At 31.0% G+C, this 18126-nt stretch overlaps 3 protein-coding genes and 1 long non-coding RNA gene across 5 annotated transcripts in view; 3 read left to right on the forward strand and 1 right to left on the reverse strand.

Annotated features, from left to right (window-relative positions):
* The window catches only part of Cad96Ca (tyrosine kinase receptor Cad96Ca), a 75851-nt gene extending 63647 nt beyond the window's left edge, over positions 1-12204 (forward strand). The window contains exons 4-8 of one of the 2 annotated variants that reach the window (XM_033341360.2): positions 828-1227; positions 3010-3183; positions 3703-4053; positions 7169-7474; positions 10591-12204. In XM_033341360.2, the coding sequence (XP_033197251.1) occupies positions 828-1227; positions 3010-3183; positions 3703-4053; positions 7169-7474; positions 10591-10827 (1468 nt within the window). In that variant the 3' untranslated portion in view covers positions 10828-12204. The remainder of the gene's footprint in view (positions 1-827; positions 1228-3009; positions 3184-3702; positions 4054-7168; positions 7475-10590) is intronic. The other variant, XM_076617656.1, reaches the window with a different exon arrangement.
* Positions 1-18126, forward strand: part of LOC117162475 (uncharacterized) — a 417893-nt gene that overhangs the window by 275338 nt on the left and 124429 nt on the right. The gene's annotated exons all lie outside the window — the stretch shown is intronic.
* LOC143303180 (uncharacterized) lies at positions 1047-16165 on the reverse strand. Its single transcript, XR_013059283.1, has 3 exons — positions 16029-16165; positions 13235-14678; positions 1047-1182 (listed from the first exon to the last, which is right to left on the reverse strand). It is a non-coding gene; the product is annotated as an uncharacterized LOC143303180 (long non-coding RNA).
* qm (geranylgeranyl pyrophosphate synthase quemao) lies at positions 16154-17777 on the forward strand. Its single transcript, XM_033341363.2, has 7 exons — positions 16154-16293; positions 16431-16585; positions 16742-16886; positions 16975-17095; positions 17169-17308; positions 17369-17471; positions 17545-17777. The coding sequence occupies exons 1-7, from the start codon at positions 16237-16239 to the stop codon at positions 17748-17750; spliced, it is 927 nt and encodes a 308-aa protein (XP_033197254.1). The 5' UTR covers positions 16154-16236; the 3' UTR covers positions 17751-17777.

Below are 18126 nucleotides of genomic sequence, written 5' to 3' on the forward strand. Positions count from 1 at the left end.
GATTCGAAGAGTCTTTGATTTGAACAGTCTTTTAAATAACTTTTAAATAACTGCCCACAACGTGTTTTAAGAAACGAATAATATTAATCTAAGTTGTTAAGTTGCTTTAGTTTAATTAATATTAATCTGTATACATAGTTTAGAAGTTACTGATACTTTTAAATGTTTGAGAACGCAGCACAGTATTTCAAAATCAAATAGAAAGATAAACTTGAATTTAAAAATTGTTCTTCATTTGCGGCTTTCATCATCGATTGTAGTCTTCTTTCACTAGATTGCAATTGAACATTTATCAATTGGAAGATTAAGGTGATAATAATACACTTCATAATTACAAGCTAAACTGTTATCAATGTTATAAAGAATTATCTATATTTCAACTTATCATCGAATGAAAATTCTTCGGTTCTATGAAAATCTTTCTCATAAGACCCACAACTTCATGATTTAATTAAATACAGTTCTTCTGCAACATCACGCAACCTAATTATTGCAAGTCTTCAAATATCAGAGCTACTTTCTCATTGCTGCAAATCCTCGAATTACCAATCTGTATCGTGCTTCCAAACCAACACCACAATTTTCCTTAAACTGTCCCGTGGTCGATCGAGCGGAGAAGCCACAGACTTGGACGAATCTACAAGTATCAACCAACTTGCTAGAAAGTTTCGTCGATAAATCACGAGGAACGGCTATGACCTTTCAGAGAACTACCAGTAGCCCGTTCCATTATTCATGCTCCAGTTCGTTAACAATATGTTTGAATCGACTGGAAAACGTTTCAGTGACCGACATGGCTCGACTCTATTCCAATTTTTCCTCGGCAGGAGCCCTGTAGGTTCTGCTGGCAGAAGACGGCCGCCATTGTTACCAGGAGTAGTTCCTGGACAGGGATTATTCCGTAAATTGGGGATACCGCCGTCACCAGTGGCTGTGCCACCCAGTATTCCGAAAACGACGAAGTTACAGCCTGAAGACGCGAAGCAGTCCGAGGTTGATCCCGGTCCTGGCACCACCGGTGTTCCGCAACAGCCCATGGAGGAGAACGAGGTCGAGGGGCCACCTCTCAGCTCGAAAATTGCACCTGCCGAGGCACCGCCTTCCCAAGATATAGCGATGACGTTGGTACCAGTCACGGCGGTCTGCGTGCTCGTCGTGGGCCTCGGTATGGGTGCGTGGTCCCTGAGAAACAAATTTTGCAGGAATCGGAAATCCAAAGAAGACACGGTATGGAAACACGTTCTGTAGATGAAATCGTTGGAAACACACCGTGAGCCTAAAAATTCCTAGTACCAGCCAAGTTAGAAAGATTGTGTGGCTCAAAATAAAACAAAAATGAAAATTAGGTTGAACTGTTCGCTTTTGAGAAAGTATACAGGGTGGTTGGTAACTGGTGGTACCATTTATTAATTTACCAACACCAATCAATATTAATTATTTATGAAATTTTGGATCAGTACTTGGAATATTTTTAATAATTCAAATTATTTCAGGATTATTTTTCAATCAATACACTATTGTCCAAATATCAATATTGCATTTAATAGAATTTCAAATATTATAAAAGATATAAATTCAGGATGATTCATTCGATTAATTCATATAAATGGAGCATCATTTTATTTTTTTATTATATATTTACATATTGCACGTAATATATTTTATTATTCATTTAAATTATTTCAAGTTTGATCAATTGAAGTTTCAATTTTATTTCTATCTATAGCAACGGCATTTCTTGGATATGTATTACCATCAGGTCAAATATCATTTTGGTAAATATAATCAAAATATAGAATAAACATTTTTTTTCATTTTTCCATCGAGACAACGATCTACAAGTGAAATCCGTTGTAACGAGACGTGATAAAGTGCACGCGTACCGAGCGTAAATTCAAAGTCGATTTTCTCGAAATCAAAGCCTCGAACGAAAAATGTTTATTCTATATTTTCGACTTCTTTTTTCGCGTAGAATCCAGTTACCAACCACCTGTATACACAAACATACGTGTATTCGAGATAATTCTTGACAAAACATGTTCGAACTTCATTCTCTTCAAAACGGAGCGTTAACGTAGTTCTGTTATTCTCGATTCTAGTTTATATCGAGCCATAGAATCTCCTTAAATTTCACTTGTATCACGAATTCAGGCTCACGATGTATAGTAAAATATACAATTTTATCTTATTGCAATTCTCGAATTTTTACGTAGCTCCTGAATGTTACTCTCATTTTAACAATTTTTTAATACAATTTTTTAATGTTTTAAGAAAATGTTTCACACTAAGTTGAAACAAGGAATCCTATATTAGATCTTTAAAAACCTTAAAATTTGTCAATCGTATGAGTTTCGTGGTCTGCTTCTGAACATTAATAAAAATTCCAAAAATCGAGTTAATCTATAATGAAGTTGATAAATGCATTGCTTCGTTCAAACGCGATAGTGTGAAAAAGATTTAACGATTTTTAGCTGAAATTGTTATATTTATTCCAAATATCCTTTTGTTATATTTTTACTACAGTATTTTTTATGCTTTTTTCAAATAACTTTTATTATACGTTTTGACAAACAATTGTAGTATATATAATAAATAAATTTTATAAAAATTCTTAGTTTTGTATTATTATCGTAATAATATTTTACACTATCGGCATTGTAAAATATTATTATTCATTGCAGCATAAAGTTACACAGAGTTCTATCTTAATACTATGAAAAGGGTCATGCATGAAATAATGACATAATTAAACATTGAAAACACTTTTCATAATATAAATCTTTAATATAACATTTTATAGATCTCTCAAATATTTTTTTAATTTAATATAGTTATCTTTAATATACATCTTTTAACAATTCCTTTTTCAATAATTAAAAAATAATTTATTCATTAACACTTACAAATTTTAGTATGCATGATCAATTTATTGTAAAAGAAGTGAAGCAATTGAATAGAATTTTTTTAGAACTTTCCGAAACAATAATTTTCTTATATTTGTTTATGTAGAAAGAGCAAGCTTCAGTCAGTGTCTCAAATATATCAGACGATCCATCGCTTGTCTTAAAAAGATGGCGAGGGCCAAAAGCGCATAACAATCGGTATGAACCCTGGGAAAAAGAGAATCAAAGTGCACAGAACAAACAAGAAGACAAATGGGAATTTCCACGGCATCGTTTAAAGGTTGGTAATTATAACAATTTAGAAACAATTCGCTTCGAAACAAATATGGTAATTATTTGATTACAAATTTACATTTTCCCACAAATTACAATTTAACATATACAATAAAATCATTCAAATTTAATTTTTTCATAAGATGCCCCAAATACATATATTGTATTTTATATTTTCGATGTTCCTGATATATAAAGTTATTTTCATACATTTTGATCTTAATACATTTTCTAATAATTACGTGCATGTATAAAATATAAACTGCGCGATTAACAGACTGCAACAAATCCACTTTTTGTTATGAAACAGCTAAAGAAATGGGATCTATAATAATAATTAACGTCTAATCACTGTGACAATTTTGAAACTAATAAATTTTGTATAGGTTTTATTAACGACTTGGAATGCAATAAATGCATAAATATCTACAGTCTGAGAGTTAATCTCCGAAACAACATTTTTACATATTACAATTTTCGTCTAAGGAATAACTAAATTCCTTATTTTTCAAATCTTGTTCAACAGGTCTTTAATATCCTTGGCGAGGGTTGCTTTGGTCAAGTGTGGAAATGCGAGGCCTTAGATATTGATGGGAAATCAGGAGCAACTATCGTGGCGGTGAAGACGTTGAAAGAAAATGCCACTGAAAGAGAGCGGCTAGATCTTGCGCAAGAGTTACGAGTCATGAAAAATTTGGATCCCCATCCCAACGTAGTCAGATTGTTAGGTTGCTGTACAGAGCGCGAACCGATGTTCGTGATTTTAGAATACGTAAGCGGTGGAAAGCTACAGAGCTTTCTAAGAGCATCTAGAGAAGAAAGAAATCATGGTGGACCCGGATTGACGTCCAGGGACTTAACTGGATTTGTTTACCAGGTATGATATGTTATCAAGTCACATTTTATCCGTGTTGCGTCATTCATGACTTGCAATTGTTTCAATTGTTGTTCCTCTGGCTGTTAGGAAATTCTATAATTCACGCTTTAGGAGATAAAATAATTTGTATTTTCTTTTGTACTTTGTATTTACTCATACTGTTTTGTATTTTGAGCATTAATTGGATTATTGTCGCGTTTGGCATATATTTGATTCGATCATATCAATTGTTTGTATCATCTGGGAACTAAGTGATATTCGAAATATCGGAAGGTTTAACTGAAACTGTTTTAATTTTAACGAATGTAAGCGATACTCAAATATAGATTCAAAATGAATACGACGATGCTTTCAATGACGTAGATATACAAAGTAAACATTCTGACGATGATACTGATACAAAAAATGAAGGTGATGATGAAGAAACTTTTAATAGAAAAGACGGAAGAAAGTATTTTATGGTTGCAAGATTTTTAAATGGTCTAGATCTTCCCTCTGTAAGAACTAGACTTGAAAATATGTATTATAAATGCGTTTATTATAAATTTGGATTACGGGAGGACTGTTACTAGGAACAAGTCGAGTACGTTTCTCGAATCATTTTTTAACGGATAAAATTCCTTATATAATTATTAATTACATAAATAAGTTCTACACACGGAGAAACTGCCAAATTGTTTATAAACGATATGGGTGAAATAGAAATGAAAGTTTCTGAACAGAGAAACAATATTGCAATAAACAAAGAGTGCAGCATATTAATAAATATAACATTACGAAATGTTCGATTTAATTCTTTCGCTTCTAAATTTGTCTGATCTTAATACCACACGGTTGAATTTATCTTGACAGTTTCTTTCATAAAATATAAAAAACATGTAGATAGTATCCCATTTAAAACACTGAAGGCCACTTTCGTTTCTCAAAAAATATTGGAAGAATAAAAAGTTCACCTATGCTATCATATTTGCTATAGAAAACATTAGAACTTCTTCACATTTCACCTTTAGTAAATATTTACTATTTGAAAAAAAGGCACTAGTCCTGAATATCGTGAACATCGTGAATGTCGTGTACAATAATTTTTTCTTCAAACGACAACTTTTTAATAACACGCATCTTTAAATACCAATTTTATGAATTATTTTGTACAAAAAATTTGATAAAGACACAATAAAACTTGATTTTTCTACATAAGAGGAACATAATCATTTTAAATGCTAACTATAAAAATGAAAATATCGTTAATGGCGTTATATGCTTATTAATTTCTTTCCGTTCTTGAATTTTGGTCAACTAATATGTTGATTTGGTTACGTAGCTACAGTATTTAGAAACTGAAAATAAAATGATTTGGAAGTTAAAAGAGTGACAATAAATATACATAATATATTATTGGTAATTTAATAATTTATATTATTGAATACTATTCATATATACGTAAAAAGATTTTTCCATAAACATCCTGATACTACATATCACTTTTTAGCTTTTTAAATCGTCTAAATGTTATGAGATATGGAATAGAAAATCAGAAACTAGAAAAGGAGCCAAATGTAGAGTTGGTTACGTAGTAAAAAATGAGCCAGTAATTGATCATACTTTTAAAAAATAAAAAATATTATTTAAATGAATAATAATTATAACATCTATGCTTATTAAAATACATAAATTAAATTTTATATATCTTTATCATACAAAGCTTACTACGTAATACATGCCAATTGGTTAAAATCTATATATACGTAACTCATTATTAAGAATACGATCCTTCGTATAATACGACAGTTAACTTTTGAAAAATTAGGTGTTCAAAAAATTAACAAAAATATACTACTTTCTTCTTGTAACTAAAAGAAATATGCTTATTAAAACTATCAATAATTAATTAAAAGTATCACATGTCAATATTACATAGGCAACAGTTTCTTCTTCATCACTGTTAAACATCATCAAACGAGAGCCTTCTTTTCCTGGTAAAATGTTTTCATCTTCTGAGCTTTGTTAATTTATATATGGTTTCTACTTATATCGGTTTCAAAAAATTTTATCGATTTTTTATTAGAGAAGCCTTTAGTTGCTGTTACTCTACAGCGAAGAAACTCTGAGGTGCAAAACGTTAATATTCCGCGAACTAAAAGCAAATTTGAAATTTCAATATTCAAAAATTCCATATGCAAATTTAAGATGCGCTTGCACTTAAGAATTTTCATTGCGTGCCGTTCTGTACAGGGATTTCCTCAATTCTCAAACCGTGTTATGCAAATGTCATTTTATGCGCAAATTTTCCCAAATCTCGAATCTTAAAGCGAATCCGTAGTGTAACTAACATTTCCGGTAAAGAATATGCACCCTGAGTATTATATTTAATTATTATAATTATTACATTTGAAATTATTATATTTAAATAATTATTATATTAAAAAATGTATATGTTATTTTCTATTTGTATTATTCCACACTGTAACTCAGTTTGTTCACTTTAGTTACAGTACGATTAATACAAGTAAAACACTAATATATATTTTTTCAAATACTAATACATCTAATAGCAAGAAAAAACATTATTTCTATCATAACTTCTATGAAAGAGAATATTATTATATTTAATAGCGCAAGAACAAAACAAAACGTAATTGGTTAGCTGAATCCATTATTAAAAGTAGATATTTGTCTACGGTTTTATACAGGGTGGTTGGTAACTGGTGGTACAAGCGGAAAGGGGGTGATTCTACGCAAAAAAAGAAGTCGAAAATATAGAATAAAAATTTTTCGTTTGAGGCTTTGTTTTCGAGAAAATCGACTTTGAATTTTCGCTCGGTACGCGTGCACTTTATCACGTCTCGTTAAAACGGATCTCACTGTAGATCGTTGTCTCGATGGAAAAATTAAAAAAAAAATTTTATTCTATATTTTCGACTTCTTTTTTCGCCTAGAATCACCCCCTTTCCGCTTGTACCGCCAGTTTTACCAATCACCCTGTATATACTTAATAGCTTAATAAAAAATAGAATCAACTAAATATATGATCTCTCAGGTCATTTGTATACAATAACTACATTTCAGAGGCAAACATTAATGAATGTTATATTCAAGTACTATTTACATATTATAGATAGCCAAAGGTATGGAATATTTGGCTTCGAAAGGAATTATACATAGAGATCTAGCCGCGAGAAATATATTGATAGACGAGAATCATGCATGCAAAGTCGCAGACTTCGGATTTGCCAGGGATGTGGCTGCTAATCAAATATACGAAAGGAAGTCCGAAGGTCGGCTGCCCATCAGATGGATGGCTCCGGAGAGTCTCTACGATAACATCTTTTCCGTGAAATCGGATATATGGAGTTTCGGGGTATTAATATGGGAAATTGTAACGCTGGGTTCTACGCCTTATCCCGGCTTAGCCGCCGCAGAGGTACGCTATTTCAGAATTTATTAAAATTCGAAAGATTTTCTTTCAACTAAAGATTTCTAAACAATAAGATCAAATATTTTTCAATTAATCCGCTCGGTGTGATTACATCGAAGGAGTGGATTTACTTTTGATGAAAACACTCGCATAAATATTTGATACTGTTAAGGTATAATAAATTAATAACTTTATTAGCACACAACATCGATATATATATATATATTACACTCTGAAGACCTCGATAACCTTCTTACACGCACGCTTGTTGTCAAACAGACTATTCTAGAAGCTTCTAACATCTAACAACAGTCTTTTGTCTCAAGTAAGACCTGGACGTCCTCTGACGCTTACATGCACACTCCCATGTACAGTGTAAATGTATCATCTACCTAACAGATACTTCATTTCAATGAGGATTAAGACACATGTAAATTGTTACAATAAAATATACTATCAATAGGTCGAATGGAACTAATATAAATTATATATTTTTTTGTGAGAAAAAAGTCTAAATTCTGTCTTGCGAGAATGATGCCAAAATGGGTCTACATTTTGTAGTAAAAGTTTAGAAAAAATATCGTTTGTTTCAATCGTGTGAAAAAAAATGTACGATACATGTATTTTTATGCATATTTAATTCTAGAATATTATGTAGAGGATGAGTTAAATGCATGCCCATATTTTAAGGAATGAATGTACGCACTACGATAAGCAGAAAACGTCATATGAACGCATGCCTTACCCACCATATTTTTCGAGTTAGGTATAAATAATTAAAGAAAATGTTTGCGAGCTTTCCTCTTGTTTCGCTTTTACCGTAAGAATATTCAGCTTCCTCGCGAAGTGATGGATAGGCTGAGGTGGATGGCCGTCATGACCTAAATCCATTAAGCTTTTGTTTCTGAAGCCATTTCGAACGTATTGTGTATTCAACGCAGGTGAACAATGATCCGCGAAGACGGATACAAAATAGATTTAAGACTATTTGAAGAATTCTTGGTATTTTCGAGCGAGTATGGAATAGGGAATTCTTAATGTTAAGATGTATAGTGGCATATGTTGTGGCACGAGACGTACTCTTCGAACATTTGCTGTAATAGCTGCCTACAACTCGAGAACTAAGGTATATGCGATTGTCACGTAGGAGACACAGAAATCACGAAATTAACAGATCACCGGTGATCCTCTCGCGTGGTAGTTTGAACGTTTCACTAAGTTAAAAAATTTGAACTTTAGATATGGTAGTAAAATTTATTGTACGAATCCAACAGAGCGACGGTTCAGGATGTTATAACAAAAAGGGTGTTGAGTGCTGATTTAGAAGGGTTCTTATACTAAGGTTTGATCCCTCTGCAAGGGTTATCGTCGGGTGTATATCAGACGTGGTTATTCTGTTACTATCTGATTATTGTTTCGATGGCTATGTCATGCAGGATGTTTTGTCTACCCTATTATTGCTTCTGAGCATGTGACACGACATATGTTCATTACTTCATTTGTGTGTAGGTTCACCTCCTGAAGTATGGGCATGCGTTTATGACTCATCCTGTACACTGTAAATACATATAATATTGTATTATACTGGAGAGAAAAAGAACAATTATTTGTCTTAAGTCCATCAAGACAATTTTGATTAAACCAATTTCAATGAAAAAAATGTCCAAAATATTGATTTTAGAATTATACAGGGGGGTTGGTAACTGGTGGTACAAGCGGAAAGGGGGTGATTCTACGCGAAAAAAGAAGTCGAAAATATAGAATAACAATTTTTCGTTTGAGGCTTTGTTTTCGAGAAAATCGACTTTGAATTTTCGCTCGGTACGCGTGCACTTTATCACGTCTCGTTATAACGAATCTCACTATAGATCGTTGTCTCGATGGAAAAATTAAAAAAAAAAAATTTTTATTCTATATTTTCGACTTCCACCACCAGTTACCAACCACCCTGTATAATTCCTTTATATTATTCCTTTATAAGGAAATACTTCACCTGTAAAGTAAATATAAAGTTAATTGTAATATTAGCATTAAAAATATTTTACGTACTAAACATCCCACACACTATTCACTTTAGGAAACGTTTTATCTTTATTCTATCTCAGTTTTATTAGATAATCATCAAAGTGTATTTAATTAGCATATTACAATATTTCAATATAATCATAACACGTTATTGGAGTAATTGAATTTTTCATATAATAGAATAACTTTGTTTTCACATAAAAATATAATACTAATTTTCAACTGACTTGTTAATATTAATAATAAGAAGAAACAAAGACATAAATATAAAACAAAATTACGATAAAAATATAACAATTTCTGAAAGAAAAATATAAAATTTATATAAGAATTTACTAATTTTAGTTTCCATTCTTATTTTTCAATTTTTGAAAAGACTACCCCCAAAATTTTTCATTAATCGGTATCCTGATAGTCGATATTTTGATAATAGAGCTTCTATCGTGCTTAAATGAAGAGTGCTTGTAGAAAACATTGTACTGTAGTAAGAAAATACTAAAATTGAAATACTTTTATTGGAAAATGTACTAATTGTAACAATAGTAATAAAAACACTGTAGTATGGAATTTAACTACAATCTCCTGTTCTAAATAGTTACTAGCAATGCTGAAAGATGGCGTCACAATGTCGTCTCTATAGAGAAAAATATAACTGTCAATAAATTAATTGTTTCTTGGCTTTTGTCTATAGCGTCTATCTAAATGAATAGAATATTGAGATTTCTTTACAACTAATAGGTGGCACATACAGGATTTTCTACAGATATATTTTTCTGTTTTATGAATTTGGATTACATTAATGCTTAAGGATTTTTTTCCTCCTGAAAAACTTGTTTCTTGGCTTTTGTCTATAGCGTCTATCTAAATGAATAGAATATTGAGATTTCTTTACAGCTAATAGGTGGCACATACAGGATTTTCTACAGATATATTTTTCTGTTTTATGAATTTGGATTACATTAATGCTTAAGGATTTTTTTCCTCCTGAAAATTTTCTATAAGAACTTTTCAAATATTTGTATACAATACTTCTACTAGCTATTTGATTAGGATAGGTATTTAATTAAGATATACTGATATATAATCTTTTCTTGTAGGTAATGAGGAGAATCAAAGAGGGCTACAGGCTAGACAGGCCAGAACACTGCAAGAGAGAGCTTTATAACATTATGTATTATTGCTGGGACAAAGATCCAGCATGTAGGCCATCCTTTGGGGAACTCGTCAGTTTAGCAGAAGGCCTTTTACTCGACGAAACTGATTACATCGAATTAGATAGGTTCCCGGATCATTCGTATTATAATGTGCTCAATCTCAGCGGGGAGAAATTGTAAATGATGTACTCATAATAGTATATTAAGTACAGTGTGTACCATTGACATTGGTCAATTATTCTCAAATAATAAAAATCGTGTGCAGCTTTAAAGTATAGCTAATAAATATTATTTAGTTCGAAAGATTTTATTAAATCAAGTACAGAATACTAAAATTTGGTTCTTAAAAAATTGATACCTCCGTTATTTCGTCAAACATGACTGATTTGTATGAATGTTCAATATTATAATTAGGTTTGTAATTATAAATGACCCGATTATATAGTTTTTCAAGTCTTTCAGTCTGTAAATACGCAAAACAATTTATAAATCTATTTTGTTATCATGACTGGTTAATGAAATCCAATAATTGTACATAAATTCATTACCAATATAGGTATTTCAAAACCAGTTAACACTGAAATTAAGTTAATCAAGAAATTACCTGAATTATGTCAAGTTGTATATAATATAACAAACGAAACTTCTGAACGTTTCACACGTTGAACGAATTACAAGTATGGATTCCGAAGAGAAACGAACGTCGTGAACTAGTCAGAGTTCAAACAAATTTTTAATTTATATTTGCATTAAACTTTACGCACAAATAAGCATACTATATTCTAGAAATTATATGAAAAGAAACGATATGAAATTCAATAATTGAATGCAGAGAAAACGTTATGTACTAGTTAAGAAACAATTACTCAAATAATGAGAACTTTTTATATATCGTCGTTCAAGTTTAACAGTGATGCAATTGCAAAACAGTGATTTTTCAGGAGACGGGAAACACTAATTTCATTTATTAAAGCTTATAATTAAACAACGAAGGAAATAATTTATTATGTTGATAAACAATATTGTTGGCATCCTATAATTACTTTTAAATAAATATATTATTTTGGTCAGAATAAATGTCTGCGACGCAACTAACACTTACGTCAATATTACCACAGAGTGCGACAGAAATAACGAATATTTCTGTAACACTCAACGTCACTTAAGGAAAGGACCGTTCGTTTATTTGGACGTGCGCGCATTTAATATCGCGACTATTTCGTTATTAAGGAGAAATTGAACTTTTGATTGATGCGAGCGAGATCGATAAAACTGTTGCGGGATAAATTGTTGCTACTGCACTCATTGCCTTACCTAGCATCAGTGGACCAGAACATTCGGAAAATTATGAAACTTTCATACTGAAGAGAAATTAGATCCTGATATATCTGAGACTAGTAATGTACTTACCTTAAAATTTATAAATTTGCAATTACGTCATTATTACGTTGCAACAGCGATATATATTTGTGCAAATTGTACATATGTATTAAGTAAGATCTTTTGTAAGTTATTGTATAGTTATTTTTTATAAAAATAAATCACTCAGTACTGCAATTTGTTTTTTGATGTAGCCAATGAATTGTGGCAAATGAAAGTGCCGTGGCTTACAGATATGCATTCCAATCAGGTCATTGTTTGCACACGCGGTTACTGTACACGCGTTCATTCAGAACAAAAAATAATGTTATCGTGATCAGAGACAATGCCACGCGTATCTCTGTCAACATCATAAGTACACTCAGGGTAAAAGACAGTTGAGAATTGAACGGTGAAAGGTCAGTTATGGTGATTAGGTCATTCTTAACGCGCAAACAATGCAAACCGTGACTACCATGATTAAGGAGTTATTTGGAATATCTGTCACAATTGTGTTCTGAAATATCCAAAGTTGAAACTCTATTCCGTTTATAAAATCGCGATATTTATGAAAAGCCCACAAAATCGATACTGCACAAACTTCAGATTTAATATTCCAATAAAAAATGACATAGTTTTAAAAAAATGATTTTGGGTACCCTTCTCTGAATGCTTTTCCTTACATTATAACACTGAAAATAATTAGATATTTGCAGCATCTCCTTGAACGCACATTTAAGTATATTTAAAGTAATAAAAACAGATAAGTGTTTTTAAACACATTTATTGAATAGAAAATATGTGGGAAAAATTACATTTGTATCTTAATTTGATGTTAAATTATATCAATAATGAAAGAAATATTTATGTACTCATTTTCTCTGTATTAAAAATTTACTTTTCAATAATTTTTTGTGATTTTACAACACTTTTTTATGCAGGAACGACAATAAGCTTTTGATGGCTTGAATCGTGACACTTTTTAACATAATTACAAGAGCAGGTTTGGTCAAGACTCTGGACTCGAAAGAATTTTTTTTTTTTTTTATTTATTTGTTGAAATTACAATCAATTCTCGAAAGAATGTAACAGCAAAGATTACTTGCTATTAGAATAATAAGTTGACAGAGTACTTACCAGTAAAATAAATAGGCTGACAAGTAAAATAAAGGTTGATGGTCAATTTAATAAGTTTAGTAAAGCTTCTTTTGCAGGTAACTATTCTTACCTTGCCGGCTCTCAGAGGTAGGGAACGATCTGTGAGTGTCTGTAGGGGAATTTGGCGAGTTTTCCCCAGCGGTCATCACACGCAATAAACCTTTATGAAGTGTCCCAACCCGCTGCTTCTTCCCCCTCCACTTTGCTTCTTCCCCTCCACTTTGCTTCTTCCCCTCCACTTTGCTTCTTCCCCCTCCACTTTGCTTCTCTCCCTCCACTTTGCTTCTTCACCGCTCTTTTCTCAACCTCACAAGTACAAAAAATAAGCTACCAATTATGTACAATGTTATCAGCACATTTTCAGGACAAAAGAAGAAAAAAGTGCTGCTTATGAGTAGTTTAAATGCAATCAATTATTGTAATGCAAAAGATATACAAATCCTACAGTAAATATTGTGACTACGTCGTGCCGTCGCGTTAACAATACTTCTGTCACTTCTCAATTGAAATTCCTTGTTTATTGAGAATGTAACATAAGTAATTTGAACGTAACATATATAATGAAAGGCGAAGAATATCTGTGCTTAACAAGCTTCAAATGAGAATTCTGTAGATAATATCTTTCTTGTTTTTATTTTATACGAAAAATATTCATTGAATTTCTTGTATTTGTTGGAAATACAAAAAATAGACTTAAAGAAATACATGTTTGTTTGGAAATATTAAGAAGTTAAAATTTGTGTAAAAATGTTTTTTTGTAATTTGGAACATGTTTACGTAAATAATTTGTAAAACAAAAATATAAATCTCGGGTTTCCGGTAATAATATATATGTTGGGTTATGGTTACAATTTTGGATGCGTAACAACTCTTCACTTGAATCAGCCATTGTTTCACAAAGCCAAGATTATGTTTATACAATATACGTATATACAAGACTACTACAAAGTTTAACGAATATTAGAGTTTAACGAATAATAAGTTTAACAAATAATAAGTCTAATGATTAATAAGTTTAACGAATAGTAAGTTTAATGAATAGTATGTTTTACGAATAATAAGTTTAACGAATAATAAGTTTAATGAACGCTATTAATAATGTTCTTGGGTTCAAACAAATCCACATTCAACGGGATAACTCTTTGCTAAGCATAGACTAATTTTAGGCGCAAAATACGATTGTCGAAATGCTCGATGTGACACTCTCCAAGGCAATCGCACAAATGCCAGCCTTGTGGAAATTTTCCTCGTTGTACGATGGCATTTGTTTTCTATAATCGTTTGAAAGCATCGAGAAAGTTTCAAACGCCGTTGCTAGGCAGTTTCTACTTGGAGTTTGTGTCCCATTATATTGGCACCTCCGTGGCAAAATCACACGTGGCTAGGCTTGCTCCCAAGGCCGTATTCCACCACAACCACATTTATCGGGAAAACCATGCAACCATTCCTGATGTTCTTTAAGCAAAACGTCCATCCTGTGACGTCACCTCAAGCCCAATCTCGCTTTCACAAATCTTGAACAATTGCAATCAGATTGAATTTTTTTTTTTTTTTATTTATTTGTTGAAATTACAATAAATTCTCGCGTTGAGAATATCAGATTGAATGACAACAATTGCTTAATTACAGCTATGATAAAATCTAGGCTAGAGTATTAGAGGATGTTCCCAAAATTTCCAAGGAAAGGCTTCGGTTTTATATAAAAGGTATAGTGTATATAAAATAAACAATATAGTTTTGTGTAGTAAAATTTAATCATTGTTAATTTTAATACAGAAGGCTGTGGTATATATGTAAATTTCCTAGCAAGGGATAGTTCCTATTGGGCATAAGAATATTTCCAACACGTAAAAGGCCGTTCAAATATGATAATAACTTATACTTCGTCGTAAATTCTGCAACTAGCAAGTATAATATTTTTTACAAGATAAGACAGATAGATGAATAAAATGAAATAGTGATATTCGATGTAGAAAACTCTACTTATTTGAATGTAATGTTATTTAATATCCGATTAAATGAGCTTTTATCGATTGAATCTACTTATCTGTATGTGAATTCATATTGTATAAATGAAAAATCATATGAAGTGGAAATAATTGATAGATGTTTATTATATATGAACACTTATCTTTTGACAAATTTACATAAGGAAGACAGTTTAATGAAATGATAAGAATAACCGGTCGAAATGTAAGGTAAAATGTGTCTCCGATCACGATGCAAAGAAATATCAAATTGATTAATTGTATCTTCCACTATTTACGAGAGTCTAAATCAAATCGTAATTGCAACTCGAGCATATACGTTAAAAAGTCCATATGTATACAGTTTACTTCATTAATTTCGTCACATTCTTAGTGTTCACTATACGCACAGAAGAGAAATCAGGCAAAGTATATATTTTTTCTTCACAAAAATGATCTTCCTGATATTCAATAACACATGTTGAAAATTTTTGTAAAGCAAGAATGCAAGATATACGTTTCAATTATTGAATATTATTTTCTATTTAAAGTTGGAATAATTGACGAAATTAAAATCGTCTACAATGTATGCAGAATTTTAGATTTAGAATTTTAAATTAGAAATTTCGATTACTTTCACGAATAATCTGTCGGAATTAAATGAACGTCCTTGAGAAAAAAATATAGTAACGATTTGCTTAGTTTACGTTTATTAGTAGATGCAATGGTGTGCGAATACTTTTTGCAGATATATCATAAGTAGTACATAATAATTATACGAACTACATATACTACTATTTTAAAATGCTAAAACAAGTTTTTAATTCATAACTAAATTATAATATTAATAAACGTATTTTTAGGTCTGAAATGCGTATGAAATACACAAGTACTTACGTAACGTCACTCCTGGGTCCTGTACACAAACACCACACGTGATCGCGTAGCAGACGACGAAGCGTACAGTCAGTATTGGGGTATCGGCTTTTATGCACGCGGAAGCTCGACAGTTCGTCAGTACAATTGATTTTCTCGTGTGCGTTAGTCTTAACTGATTGCATTTAGTAAAATAGTCACGATCTAACTCGAAGTGCTGGAATATATTATGGAGGAAAATAAAAAGACACCTTATTCGCATTCCGGTGACAAGGAGGAAGATGAGGTTAGATTATGTTTCGTTATGAATCATGGACAAATGAGGTTAAGAAATGTGTCAAAATGACAAGAATGAATATCGTATACTATCATATTGCGTATGATCGTGTTTTAATACTTCAAAGCAAGTGTAATCTTTTGTAGATATTATTGCTACCAGTTACTTATATTCTCCAAATTCCTGGGAAACAAATCAGGGCCAAATTAATACAAGCTTTCAATTACTGGTTAAAAATACCGCAAGATAAATTCCACGCTGTCGAAGATATTATACAGCTACTTCATACCTCCAGTCTCCTGTAAGTTTACGAATCACATATATTTTGAAAATATAAAATATCAACCAACATCTTCCCATTTTTTTCGATATTTTTTTCTTATTCGTGATTACATTAAAAATGGAAGGAAAAGATTATTGTAGTATTTACAAAATATTTATTTATTAATATTTCCAGAATTGATGACATTCAAGATAATTCAGTTTTAAGAAGGGGCATTCCTGTAGCTCATAATATTTATGGTGTAGCAAGTACAATAAATGCTTCAAATTATGGTTTATTTATCGCTTTAGAAAAAGTAATTGCTTTAAATCATCCTGAGGTAAACATGTTGTATAAAAATTCTCCTATCTTTGTTGTAGATTTTAATATTAATAAAATTATTTTAATAATATTAAAATTGATATTAGGGTATGCAAGTATATTTGCAGCAGTTATTAGAACTTCATAGAGGTCAGGGTATGGAACTGTATTGGAGAGATAATTATATATGTCCCTCTGAAACAGCGTATAAACAAATGATAATCAGAAGTAAGTTTTACGTAATTTATGTTAATTAATTCATGTGATTTCAATAACATATTTTTTCATTTTTTTCCTATAGAAACTGGTGGGCTTTTTAATATGGCTATAAGATTAATGCAATTATTTTCTGACTCTAAAGAAGATTACGTATCTTTAGTTAGTATGTTAGGACTTTACTTCCAAATTCGAGATGATTACTGTAACCTGTGTGTAAAAGAGGTAAGTTTCTAGATCTAATGAATAAATTGATATTGTGATATATATTAATAAATTTTATAGTATGCCCTTAATAAAAGTTATTGCGAAGATCTCTCAGAAGGAAAATTTAGTTTTCCCATTATACATGCTTTACGGACTCATCCAGAGGACAGACAAATATTAAGTATCCTTGACTCATAGATGTTATTTTTAAAATATATTTGAATATTATTATTCCTTAATCATTCTTAATAAAGATATTCTTAGACAGCGCACTAAGGATAACGAGGTAAAACGATATTGTGTTAGCTTGCTAGAAAAGTTCGGATCTTTCGCCTACACAAGAACCGTATTGGAAGATATGGACAAAGAAGTAAGGAAAAAGATTCAATGTCTAGGTGGAAATCCTTTATTAGTACGACTGTTAGATGAATTGATGAGCTGGAAACATCATGATTCTTAGCAACATGATAAAAATGATAAAAAAGAAGCACTTTGATTATATTTTACCATTTTCAATTATGTATATACGTATCTAAGTTATGTATATTTCATGTTTCCTATGATTAATAGATATCTGATAATTAAGACTAATAATCTTATATAATATTTGTAAGAGAAAAAAGTTATAGAGGTGCTTCTGATTCTTTTTCTTTGATATGTAAATAATACATATCATTAATGATTAAAATTATTTTAAAATTTATATATAAAGGATAATAGGTCATTTTTTTCCTTAGATCGTTTATTGAGTCATTGTAATTGAAATTCAAATGCTAGTTGCTATATAGAATATACTACATGAAAATATTAACATAACATATTAAATTTTGTAATAC

Source organism: Bombus vancouverensis, chromosome 1, assembly GCF_051014615.1.
Source record: "Bombus vancouverensis nearcticus chromosome 1, iyBomVanc1_principal, whole genome shotgun sequence".
NCBI classification, from domain to species: domain Eukaryota; kingdom Metazoa; phylum Arthropoda; class Insecta; order Hymenoptera; family Apidae; genus Bombus; species Bombus vancouverensis.